The 13506-nt window shown below is 44.5% G+C and overlaps 1 protein-coding gene and 1 pseudogene across 6 annotated transcripts in view; both read right to left on the bottom strand.

Moving 5' to 3' along the window:
• Nucleotides 1-1965: 1965 nt before the first annotated feature.
• LOC147367854 (small ribosomal subunit protein eS24 pseudogene) lies at nt 1966-2653 on the bottom strand (annotated as a pseudogene).
• A 157-nt stretch (nt 2654-2810) lies between these two features.
• COL27A1 (collagen type XXVII alpha 1 chain) overlaps nt 2811-13506 on the bottom strand; it is a 153205-nt gene continuing 142509 nt past the window's right edge. For all 6 annotated transcript variants that reach the window (XM_086413851.1, XM_086413850.1, XM_086413852.1 and 3 more), the window contains 2 exons: nt 6050-6268; nt 2811-4815 (listed from right to left, as the gene is read on the bottom strand). In XM_086413851.1, coding sequence (XP_086269977.1) covers nt 4669-4815; nt 6050-6268 — 366 coding nt within the window. In that variant the 3' untranslated portion in view covers nt 2811-4668. The remainder of the gene's footprint in view (nt 4816-6049; nt 6269-13506) is intronic.

The raw sequence follows: 13506 nt of genomic DNA, 5'->3' as shown, positions 1-13506 counted from the left end.
GGTAGAGAAGACCCAGCTGTGGACTGATGACCTAGAACCTTACAGCTAGTCTTTCAAACATAAAATCCTAGATATGAGTTCATCTTCTCATGATTTGTTCTTTCTTGTAAATGAGAAGGGCAGAAATATTCTGGTTTCTCCAACATCCCAGGAAAGGAGGAACAAGCTAAAGAAGAAAGGACTCTGAACTGAGTCAGGAGATATGGGTTTCAGGTCTGGCAGGTATAAGTATGTCCCAAATACTGAATGGGACGTGTGTGTGTGTGTGCATGTGTGTGTGTGTGCTCAGTCACTTACTCGTGTCTGACTCTTTGGGACCCCATGGACTGTAGCCAGTCAGGCTCCTCTGTTTATGGAATTTTCCAGGCAAGAATACTGGAACAGGTTGCCATTTCCAACTCCAAGGGATCTTCCTGAGCCAGGGATTGAACCCTTATCTCTTGTGTCTCCTGCATTGGCAAGAGGATTCTTCACCACTAGAGCCACCTGGGAAGTCCTGAATGGGACATACTTACACTAAAAACATACTTACTGTTGATCTGAAATTCAAATTTATCTGTGTGTCCTGTATATTTATTCACTGACTCTGGCTGACTCTATCTGCCAGGTTCTCACTCGCTTCTTCCAAAGCAGGTACTGTGAGGGCTTCTCTCAAGAATCTCACAGGTAGGAATTGTTCACACTGAAGCAATCCTAACAATCACCAAAATATGGAAAGAACCCACAGGTTATCAATGGATGAATGAGTAAACAGAATTTGGTCTATCCTCACAATGAAATACTATGCAGCTGTGAAGAAAAATGCAGTCTTGATCCACGCTATCAGGATGAAACTTGAAAACATTATGTTGCATGACAGCATTCGTTCACAAAAGGTCAGATACCAGTAAGATTCCATTTACACAAAATATCCATAGAGGTTTTCCAGGGGCATGCTTCAACAGTATGTGAGCTGTGAACTTCCAGATGTTCAAGCTGGTTTTAGAAAAGGCAGAGGAACCAGAGATCAAATTGCCAACATCTGCTGGATCATCAAAAAAGCAAGAGAGTTCCAGAAAAACATCTACTTCTGCTTTATTGACTATGCCAAAGCCTTTGACTGTGTGGATCACAATAAACTGTGGAAAATTCTGAAAGAGATGGGAATACCAGACCACCTGACCTGCCTCTTGAGAAATCTGTATGCAAGTCAAGATGCAACAGTTAGAACTGGACATGGAACACAGATTGGTTCCAAATTGGGAAAGGAGTACAGCAAGGCTGTATATTGTCACCCTGTTTATTTAACTTCTATGCAGAGTACATCATGAGAAATGCTGGACTGGAAGAAACACAAGCTGGAATCAAGATTGCCAGGAGAAATATCAATAACCTCAGATACACAGATGACACCACCCTTAGGGCAGAAAGCAACAAAGAACTAAAAAGCCTCTTGATGAAAGTGAAAGAGGAGAGTGAAAAAGTTGGCTTAAAGCTCAACATTCAGAAAACTAAGATCATGGCATCTGGTCCCATCACCTCATGGAAAATAGATGGGGAAACAGTGGAAATAGTGAGAGACTTTATTTTGGGGAGCTCCAAAATCACTGCAGATGGTGACTGCAGCCATGAAATTAAAAAACGCTTGCTCCTTGGAAGAAAAGCTATGACCAGCCTAGACAGCATATTAAAAAGCAGAAACATTACCGACAAAGGTCTGTCTAGTCAAAGCTATGGTTTTTCCAGTAGTCATGTATGGATGTAAGAGTTGGACTATAAAGAAAGCTGAGTGCCAAAGAATTGATGTTTTTGAACTGCAGTGTTGGAGAAGACTCTTGAGAGTCCCTTGGACTGCAAGGAGATCCAACCCATCCATCCTAAAGGAGATCAGTCCTGAATATTCATTGGAAAGACTGATGCTGAAACTGAAACTCCAATACTTTGGCCACCTGATGCAAAGAACTGACTCATTTGAAAAGACCCTGATGCTGGGAAACATTGAAGGCAGGAGGAGAAGGGGATGAGAGAGGATGAGATGGTTGGATGGCATCACTGGCTCAATGGACTTGAGTTTGGGTAAACTCCGGGAGTTGGTGATGGACAGGGAGGTCTGGCATACTGCGGTCCATGGGGTCACAAAGAGCCGGACATGACTGAGCGACTGAACTGAACTGAACTTTCTTCATTCTGTTCTTGTGTTCCTTTTGCTGTTTTCTTGAGGTCTTTTTCTTCTCATACAGGCCATGTCTTGCAAGTCTTTGTTTGGACTTGTTCTTCACGTAATCCAAGGAATCGTAAATCATGCCAAAGCCGAGAGACTCTCAAGAGTCTTCTCCAACACTATCGTCTGGCCACCACCAAAATGGGTTCTGAATTCAAACTCAAAGATGACACCTGGTGTGGTCTTGTACATTTGGGCCAGTTTCCCACATGTGCTGTTTTAGGTGCTGTTGTCTTTTCAGGGTGAAGCAGGTCGATGACCACGCCTTTCTCTGAAGCAGCCGGTTGCTCATCAACTTCCTGGTTCCGATAGTTAGCGTGTTGTTCATGATGGCAGCTGAGCCTCAAGCCCCTTTCCGCTCTCCTAAGGCACCAGGGTTGTGGTACTGTTACAGCAGCCCTAAGAAACCAGTGGGACCCTGCAGGACCCGACCCCCTCATTCTCAGGCCCTCTCACTCTGAGGCACCATATCTCTCCCTGTCCCCTCTCCTTTGGGGGAAGCTGCGAAAACAGGGCACCCGGCCACCCCTCCACACCTCCTCCAACCCTCAGCCATGCCAGAAACTTCCCTCCCGTGTCTTCAAAGAAGCACACAGCCACCGGTGCGTCATTCCATTGCCTCAGTTTTAAATATTTATTTAAAATCCAGAAGGGAGAAACAGAACCCACTTGGGTTTTAACACGTTGACATGTGGACAGAGACATGAACGAGGACAGCAGAGAAATCCAAGGACAAGACAGACGCCGGGACAGAGGCCAGGTGGAGACTGGCGGCCTGGGAGACCGAGCGCTGAGATGAGGCCCGAGCTGCTACAAAAAACGCACTTCCGGGAGCAAGGGGGCAGTGGGCGGGGCAGGGAGACAGGAAGTGGGGGTAGGGGAGGGTGGGCCAGAGTGAGGTATTAAATAAGGAAAATCAAATCCAATTCCCAAAGAGACACAACTTTAGAAAGAAAAAAAAAAAAGAGAGAGACACAAATAGACTTTCACATAAAATTTCCCCTTCTATAAAAATAATTCCATAGTTAAAATGACCTCAAAAATCCAACCTGGATGCTGACTGGTTCACTGATACAGGACAATTCAGATTACCCTGGTGAGCCCTGCCATGCTGAACTCTGAGATTCCCACAACAAGCCTTTCTCCTGCGCCCACATTTACACTTGGAGTTAGCAACACTGGGTTTCTACAGAATCGAATGACAGTGAAAAAGCAAGAGTGATGACTGTTATCTTGGAAGGATAAGCTCCAGAATGGAAGACCTTAGGAGATGGTCTGTGCTTTCATGAGATGGGTCCGTATTTACATTCCACCTCCAAGGCCAGTCCTGACCCAGCGCCATTCTCCTCACTGGTTTCTTCAAGGTCGAAGCTCAAGGTCAGGACTCCCCAGTCTAGATCACGCCACCCAAGATAAGCTAACTTCCCTCCAAGACCAAGAAAGGCCAAAATAAGATCCTTCATGCTCAGGCCTCCCCCTGCCTTCAGAGGACAAGCATTTTAAAGTCCATAAGTTAAAAGGTAAATCTTTCCTACTTCTGTTTCTGGTTGTTTTTTGTTTTTTTGCTTTGCTTTTTTTTTTTTTTTTACTTTTACCTTCTTTCCCCACCTCCTTAACAGATTACCTGATGAGCACAAGGGTGACACTAGGGAAATTTTAAAAATTCCCTCAACTTTGTCATTTGGAGGAGAGAGAAAAACGTGGATGACACCTCACATCTAAATGTTTCTTCAAAGTCTGTGGCAGAATGGTAGCACCTTCAGAATCTTAAATAGAGTTGCTTTGTTTTTTCCTTAAAAAGATCACATACACTACAAGACAATTGTGAGCACCAGCGATTTCACAGTGGGAGGTAGCAGACATGGGCACCCCCGGCCCCGAGGATCTCACCTCTCCCTCTCTGGACCCATCACTTCCCACCCCCTGGCTGCTCTCTCCCCTTCTCACCTCTTTCTCAGATGAAAAAAAAAAAATTGTAACGCACCTTCTTTGTGTTTGTTTAAATAATATATATATACTTCTTCCTTTCCTTTTCTCCTTTTTTCATGTCTCCTCTCTAATATTGCACATCAAAGCTCCCCGGCAGGGACCAGCTGACAAGATGCCCCCTTCTCTCAAGCTGGCTGGAAGGTGGGGCTCTTTGGGCAGGAAGCTGGGCAGGGAAGGAGGTGGCCGCAGAGCTGGGAGACAGGCCGTGGGGCTCAGGTGGGTTGCAGGCCCAGCTTGCTCTGGCCGGCTCTTTGGTTGGTGTCTGGGGCTGAGTTGGGATCAGCTGTTCCCAAGGACACCCCGTGTGTTCTGCTACCCTTCAGCCTCTTCCGCTGGGCAGACAACAGCTGGGGTCTGCTCAAGGATCCCTGGGCAGGTGAGCTGCCTTTCCTGGGCCCACCTACCCCTAGGTACCCTCCCTTTGCCTCTTTCTCCTCTTCCCTCCTCCTCGAGGCCTAGAGGAGCCAGGAGGTCAGAGGTCAGAGGAAGCATGCAGGTCCAACTTCGAGGCGGTACTGCTTCCCTGATGAGGCGGGAGGGAGGTTGTCCACGCCGACAATGGGCAGCTGCTGGGGGTCCTGGGTCCGGAAGGTGAAGAGCGTCTGATGCCAGCGGCCATCCTGGATCTGAGGGTAGAGGGAAAGGGGTACACACATCCATCGTGGTCCTCATCATGTATGACGTGCCTTTCCCCATCATCTTTCTTCTTCTTCTTAAAATATTTATTTTCTTTTTGGCTGCACTGGGTTTTTTTTTTTTTTTTTTTTGGCTGTGTGAGGGCTTTCTCTAGTTGCAACAAACAGGGGCTACTCTCTAGTTACATTGCACAGGCTTCTCGTTGCCACGGCTTCTCTTGTTGCAGAGCATAGGCTCTAGGGTGCCCAGGCCTCGATAGCTGTGGTACACGGGCTTAGCTGCTCTGAGACATGTGGGACCTTCCCGGACCAGGAATCGAACCTGTGTCCCCTGCATTGGCAGGTGGATTCTTAACCACTGGACCACCAGGAGAGGTCTCCCTTTCATCATCTTTCTTCACAGTTTTAATGTCCACGTGGCATTTCACTGGCACAGTGACCTGTTTGTGTCCATTTAGAGTGCTTCCACTATTTTGCTCCCTATACGTAAAGCTGTCATGAGTATCATTGTCGCTAAACGTGTGCACGTTGTGACCTTAGAACAAATTCCAGAAGTATCAACAGATTTGCTGGATCAAAGGATAGGTACATTTGTAAGGCTCTGGATATATATTGGAGATATATACGTAGCTGCTGCCCTGAAAACCTCTACCAATTTATTTTTAATTTTTCCAAATAGCTTTGTGTGAGAGTGTTGGGTTTCCCCACATCCTCAGTAACACTGTGCATTACTGGTTTTGTTTAATACTGTGAGACTGGTTTTTTGGATGACTTTCTGTCTCCCTCTTCAATTACAACCCAGCCTGTTTTAAGCCTTGTAAAACAACCAGGTTAAGAGAAAGAAATTAACCGGAGGGCAGGGGGCAGAGAGAAGAGTAGAAATATATCCTTCTATAAGTAGCCTTGCAAATAAGTACCAATCTACCAGCCCAGACCTTCCCTTGAAAGTTTCCCAGGGAGGAAAGAGGATGAAAGCAATTTTATAAGACAGCTATAAAAAATTATTACACAAAATGAAAATTATATGCATACTAATATATATATAATAGTATAGTATAAAATTATACTAATATATATTATAGTATAGTATAAATTATAGCATAGTATACGAATATAGTATAGTATATGTTATACTAATATAGTATAGTATAAAATTGTTATATATAAGAACATGTTTTTACACCTGTCTGTGCATGAGGGGCCTGTGAAGGGCCCCAAGAGTTACCTTGCAGCCATCCATGGACACTTCTGGACTGAACTGACCCCCAGCCTCAAAGATCTGCCCGTTCCAGGCCCGGAAGCGCACAGCCTGCTTAGCTGGGGTCTGCCCGGTGCCCTCCTGCCACACGGTCATGTTAAGGCAGTGGATGGTGATCTGCTGTGTCACCTCCGAGCTTAGCAGGTGCAGGAAATTCATCTGGACCCGGCTGATGGCAAACTCCACCTGTGGAGGAGACACAGCGGTCAGGCGGGGTTGGACTTGGCTGCCCACCGCTCTCCGAATTCCTCACCTTCCTCTGGAAGGTCCAGGCACAAGCCCTTTCCTGGGAAGCAATTCCCAGCCACGGTCCCAGAGGTGTTGCTCACTCGAAAGACAGAAATACTGAGGTGGGTGTGAGTTAGTCCCACAGCCAAGGAGTAAGGAAGGGAAAGAACCAGGTCTGCCTGGCTCCAGCCAGAGCCGCGAGGGTCCTGGTGTACTGTCTCCGGGGCTGAGCTGGGATACAGAGGCTCAGAGAGGGAGAGGATCTTGCCCAGGATCGAGAGGCTCTTAGAGGGCAAAGGAAATGACAAGTGGCTTCACCACATTTCTAAGTCCCAAGCTCCAGGTAGGCTGGGTGGGTGCTGCTGGAAGAGGCAGACCTGACAGCGAACGGAAGGGCAGGATTTGGGGCTTAAATGGCTGTACTGTAAGTCCTGACAGTTGGGTTTTCTTTTTTGTGTGATGCGAGTGCCTGACTTAAGCTTTGATTGCTGAGAAATCCACTTCAAAGAGGCATCCACTTCAAAGGCAGACTACTTCCTATAATACCCTGCCAGTCACAGGACTAGATAAAGAGCCAGGCCACCTCCAGTACTGAGGCCCCTTTGTTTTTGAGCTCTGGATTGATTTCAATAACCAACCACTTGGGCTACTTCTTTTTTCTCTCTCCATGCTTTAAGTTCTGGCCCTTATATTTTAAATTCACCAATGAAGACTGAGCCTACGAAACCTTAGTGCACCCCCACCCCAATAAAAGCAGCACCCAGGCCCCTGCACCATCTCTCTCTCTCTCCCCGTGACCCCAGTGTGTGGCTCTAGGTGGGCTGTGTAAATTCCAGGTCCTGTAAGTAATAAACCTTTACTTTTTTCTAAGTTTCCTGATGGTTATTGCTGAAGGTCATCTTGAAATCATAATAAGAACCACGAAGGCTGGTCCGACCATGACATGGTTATTGATAGATTGAGAGGTACACAACAATTGGAATAGTAGGCAGGACTGCACAATCTCCCTTACAATCCATGGAGAGGAGGCCCTTGACCTGCAGCTTGCTTACTAACCACCTCATTCAGGTGGGTGTTAGCATCTGGGAAAGGACTCTGTCTCACTCCTATGTGCTTTCGCACATTGCTGTGCTTGTTGTTTAGTCACCAATCCGTGTCTGACTCTTCTGCAACCCCATGGACTATATATATAGGCCACCAGGCTCCTCTGGCCATGGGATTTTCCAGGAAAGAACACTGGAATGGATTGCCATTTCCTTCTTCAGTGGCTTTTTCCGACCCAGGACTCGAACCCGCAGCTCCTGCTGCATTTTCTGCATTGCAGGCGGATTCTTTACTGCCGAGCCACTGGGGAGATCCAACCCAAAAGGTCACGCCTGCCTTTGAGAGAGTCATTGCCTAGGCAGGTTGATAAGGAGTCTAGGAGTCCCCAAGGAGAGAGGGGTCTGGAATTCTCAAGGAGGAAGAAAGGACAAACTTTTTTTTCCTTCTCTACATTCCTTAGGATTATATAACAATAATGTATCCTGCCTGAGGACAGTCTCTGGATTAAGGACAGTCTCTGGATTAAACCTTCTGTTATCTTAAAATGTAAATTATGGGAGTAGACCTGGTCTTTACAAGGATGTATCCTGCCTGAGGACAGTCTTTGGATTAAACCTTCTGGCTAATTCTGTTATCTTAAAATGTAAATTATGGGAGTAGGTCTGGTGAGGTCTTTACAACCTCCAGACATTCTTTGGATTCATTGGAGAGTATATAACTTCATTGCTAACACTAGCAAGCGGGTACTCTTTCTGCCCCCTTCTGATGCCTATGTCAGAAGCCTTCTCTATCTCCTTTATACTTTAATAAAACTTTATTACACAAAAGCTCTGAGCGATCAAGCCTCGTCTCTGGCTCCGGATTGAATTCTTCTCTTCCGGGGGCCAAGAATCCCGGTGTCTTCGCGTGATTCAACAACAACCTTTCACCTTGATAATCCAACAGTATTCCCAGAGCAATGTGATCAAGGCCATAGGCTCTTACTAGCCACTGAGACCACTGATTATAATGGCCTTGTTGTTTAGTTGCTCGGTCATGCCTGACTCTTTGCGACCCCATGGACTGAAGCACGCCAGGCTTCCCTGTCCTTCACCATCTCCTGAAGCCTGCTCAAACTCCTGTGCCTTAAGTCAGTGATGCCATCCAACCATTTCATCCTCTGTCATCTCGTCTACTCCTGGCTTCAATTTTTCTCAGAATCAGGGTCTTTTCTAATGAAAGCTCTTCGCATCAGGTAGTCAAAGTATTAGAGCTTCAGCTTCAGCATCAGTCCTTCCAATAAATATTCAGGGTTGATTTCCTTTAGGATTGACGGGTTGGATCTCCTCACAGTCCAAGGGACTCTCAAGAGTCTTCTCCAGCACCACAAGACAAAAGCATCAGTTCTTCGACACTCAGCTTTGTTTATGGTCCAGTAAAGGCCTTAATTGACAATTAATGTGTATAAAGGTCCTCTGGGTGAGTTAGATCCCTGGGTTGGGAAGATCCCCTGGAGAAGGAAATGGGAACCCACCCCTGTATTCTTGCCTGGGAAATCCCATGGACAGAGGGACCTGGCGGGCTACAGTCCATGGGGTGGAAAAAGAGTCGGACACAAGCTAGCGACTAAACAACAGCAACAGGTCCTCCACGCCTCAGGGGCAGAGTTAAGGACAGCGGATTGGATCACAAGGCTGTGTCACAGCCCGAGGAAAGGTTCTGGGATAAAGGCATAAGAGAATACTCCTGTACATGGGGAGGATAGGAGAACTCCACCTACGACCATAGAGTTGGTGGTTGTGCCAGAAAAGTGAAATAGCCTTGCAACTGGAAACCAATGGACCACCAAACAGAAGACATAACAGAGATCTACGGTCTCCATGGTCCAAGCTTCACTCATCGCTGTCATTCTTCATCCCTGACCCAATGGGGTATTATGGCTCCTATCCCTGGTGTGATGTTACTAAAAGAATTAATGGACAAATATAAATGTCCTAAACATCTGATGTCAGCATCTCCTAAGAACCCTGAGGGGGTTTCTTGATAAATGCAAGACCCCATGGAAGCATCCTGGGGGCATACCAACATGCCTAGTCTCTGATATCACAGTCCAGGGGCCTGAGGGCTTTTCCCAAAGACCCTGCACACACATGTGAGTGGACTCAGACCTCAATCCCGAAGAGGTCTCTTGGAACACCCTGGGAAGGAAAGTGGCCAGCTGTGAAGGCGGTTCACAGTGCTGCCATCCAAACTTTTCCTGTAACCCACTTTGGATTAAGATAATAGGAGAAAATCAAGAAGTAGAAACTGAGATGAAAAACTATACCTTAAATGAAATTCAAATTTTTCTTAAATATTTTATGCAGTAGGATGGAAAGAAAGGAGCTAATTTGCTATTTGGCTATATTGTTGTTATTCAAGGCTGCCAAAATGTATCAACTGACCAATATCTCTAAAGACCCTAAAATCCGTAATTTTTCTTAAAGATCCATCTGGGCTATACGCTCACTTCCTCCAAGATCTTCAGCTCCCTGGGCTTTCCCCTGAACAAGGCAGAACTAAGAAACACACCCTATAATGCACCCCTTAAGGGAAAAGCTGAAAAGGGTTATCTAGCCATCTTGGATAAGAAAGAGGGAGCTGGGAAGGCAAAGGACCTTAGATCACTGATACTCCACCAGGGCCTCCGCTCTCCTGGACGTTCATTCTTGGCATGGTTGCATCCTTCCCTCACAGTGATCACTGCTAAGGCTCGCAGTGAATGGAAAACATTAAGATGAGGCCCATCTCCTGCTGCACAAAATTGGCCTGATCTAGTGCGTTTACCATTTCCACAGCTGTGGTTATCCAGATGACCCCCTCTTCATTTTCAACTCCAAAGAGGCCCCATTTGACCCAGGGAATTATTTTAATAGAGCACTACCCTAATTACAGGGCAGTACTACAACATTTTATTGGAACTGCCAAAACCGTACAAAAGGGACTAAAACTCCTAGGAGAAAATTTACATTCTTTCTCTGTCCCTTGAAGATTAAATCTTTGAAATGGAAACACCCCAGGAGGTAACTAAAGCTCTGCCTACAATTGTCTGAGGCTGAAAAAAAAGAAATAAAACAACAGAGAAAGGGACCTTTCAAAATGCAAACTGCTATAAAAGCTCTCTTACTCAAAATCTAGTCCACAGCCTCCTTAAGATTACTTGTCAGGAACAAATACAGATCTTAAGTCATCTCCACAAATATTGGTAGAAAGCATTAGGTGCTGGATGAATATGTGACTTTTTTTCTCTCTATCTCTGAATGGTATAGCCAAAGTTAATGTGTAAAAGAGCTCTGTTTAATTGGCTTAAAAATAAGCACTTATGAATTAGTTACTCCAACCATTCAGAAATAAAGAAACTAATCCAAATGTTTTTCAAGTTCAAGTGATCTGGGATAATCTTTGGTAAATAAAAGCTAGCCTACATTTGTTTTAATTAAAATAGGTAGTTCTTCAGAGTTAACAGCATCAAATATACTGCAGATAGACAACTTTTCCAGTGTTTACTAGCCAAATAAATCCATGTTATTTTTATTACAAAAAAAATTAGCTTGGGATGATGGCTGACTTTGTCTACTGTCTAATGAAGATTTTATAGATAGTTTAATCATATTGTCAGAAGAGAGAAAAAGAATTTTTTTATGTAGTCAAGTTGGCTAAAATTGGATTGTTAGTACAAGAGGCTTTTAAAAAAATAATATCAATAATGTTCTTATGTAATTCTCTTTCATTTGCTAAAAGGATACATTTGATTGGAGTATTGATCTGCTCCGGTTAAAAGTATGAAAAGTTATTCTTTACTTTTTAAGTAATCTGGCTAGAAAGCAAAGATTTTGTGTTTTATCAGAATAATCGCCTGAGCTTCATGTTGTCTTAATTGGATCTTTAATTACCTAGAAAACAGTCTTCTCAATACCAAAACAGCTAACTTTTGCTCACAACTATGGAACTTTCTGTATTTGCTTTTAAAATCCTTTGTCACTTCAGCTAAGTAGATAATTAAGCATTTTTAAAAATAATGATCTGTGGTTCTTTGTAATCAAGTGTTGAAAATCTTTGATATTTTTGACAAACTTCTGCAAGTCAAATTCTAAATGAAGTTTTTTTGATCTGGAAGTAACTTTGGGGTTTTCCAGAGGATCCTTGGAACATCTCAAAATATCCTTCTCTTTCCTAATAAAAAGAGAGACACTAAACTAATTAGGCTTATTTAATATGTTAAATCACATGGGAAATATTGTCAAGTAGGCTCGGAGAAGGCAATGGCACCCCACTCCAGTACTCTTGCCTGGAGAATCCCATGGATGGAGGAGCCTGGTAGGCTGCAGTCCATGGGGTCGCTAGAGTCGGACATGACTGAGTGACTTCACTTTCACTTCTCACTTTCATGCATTGGAGAAGGAAATGGCAACCCACTCCAGTGTTCTTGCCTGGAGAATCCCAGGGACGGGGGAGCCTGGTGGGCTGCCGTCTATGGGGTCGCACAGAGTCAGACATGACTGAAGTGGCTCAGCAGCAGCAGCAGGAAATAATGCTACATCTTCTTTATGGATATCCTCAAATGGATATATTTTGTTAATACAATATTCAAGAAATCATATGAAATTCCTAAAATTCTGATATCTAATGTTATCCAACATAACTCCAGTTATCTTAAAATGTTGTGTGTCACAGAAATAACAAAATTTTCCTTGTCAACTTCATCATAATGAACTCTCATCAGATCTTTAACTGTGGGCATAAAAAATATCATTTCTTTTGTTATTTATAATTATTGCTTTACTCTGATGCCTTTGCGAAAGTGCTCCATCTTCAGATTCATGGACAGGAGTCTGACAAGTACAGATTTTTGATAACTTTTAAATAATACCACTGAATGGACAGGGAGGCCTGGCATGCTGTGATTCATGGGGTCTCAAAGAGTTGGACACGACTGAGCAACTGAACTGAACTGAATGGGCAAGGATTTATGAGGGTTGGACTGTGAAGAAAGCTGAGCACTGAAGAATTGATGCTTTTGAAATGTGGTGCTGGAGAAGACTCTTGAGAGTCCCTTGGACTGCAAGGAGATCCAACCAGTCCATTCTAAAGGAGATCAGCCCTGGGTGTTCTTTGGAAGGAATGATGCTAAAGCTGAAATTCCAGTACTTTGGCCACCTCATGTGAAGTGTTGACTCATTGGAAAAGACTCTGATGCTGGGAGGGATTGGGGGCAGGAGGAAAAGGGGACGACAGAGGATGAGATGGCTGGATGGCATCACCGACTCGATGGACGTGAGTTTGCGTGAACTCCGGTAGATGGTGATGGACAGGGAGGCCTGGCGTGCTGCAATTCATGGGGTTGCAAAGAGTTGGACACGACTGAGCGACTGAATTGAACTGAACTGAAGGAAAAACTGGATTTATGAAACTGCTAACAAAAGATCAAGATCGGTGATCAACTGCATAGGACTGAATGAACTGATGAGGGTGATTATAATGTTTTATGACTTTTGTTTGGCAGTTATTAATCTTTGTTTCCATGTTTAAGACTAAAGCTAGCAATGACTTACAACAATTTGGGGAAGTACACCTTTGTGAACAAAGATGAAATAATTGCTGTTTCTCCCTGCCCGATCCTTCTAGAATTCGCTCTATGAGTATTCTTATTTTCATGGCAGTATAGTTATTTGCATAAGCTCAGTAAGACTCTGTTCTTGTAACAGAACAATGATTGGAAATACCGGTTATCAACAAGGCTTTGACTAGATTGTCGTATTTGAGATATATATCTATATCTATATCTATATCTTGGAGAAGGCAATGGCAAGCCACTCCAGTACTCTTGCCTGGAAAATCCCATGGATGGAGGAGCCTGGTGGGCTGCAGTCCATGGGGTTGCTACGAGTCGGACGCGACTGAGCGACTTCACTTTCACTTTTCATTTTCATGCAATGGAGAAGGAAATGGCAACCCACTCCAGTGTTCTTGCCTGGAGAATCCCAGGGATGGCAGAGCCTGGTGGGCTGCTGTCTATGGGGTCGCACAGAGTCGGACACGACTGAAGTGACTTAGCAGCAGCAACAGCATATATATATATATATACAGACTCTGATATGACCAGATCACTTAAGGAACTAAGGTTGACTTCATGG

The sequence above is a fragment of the Bos grunniens genome, chromosome 8 (genome assembly GCF_055505025.1).
Source record: "Bos grunniens cultivar Pamir isolate PY7600 chromosome 8, Bosgru_T2T1.0, whole genome shotgun sequence".
In the NCBI taxonomy this organism is placed as follows: domain Eukaryota; kingdom Metazoa; phylum Chordata; class Mammalia; order Artiodactyla; family Bovidae; genus Bos; species Bos grunniens.
Note: the sequence above shows the minus strand (reverse complement) of the source record. Positions and strands in the feature narration are given on the sequence as shown.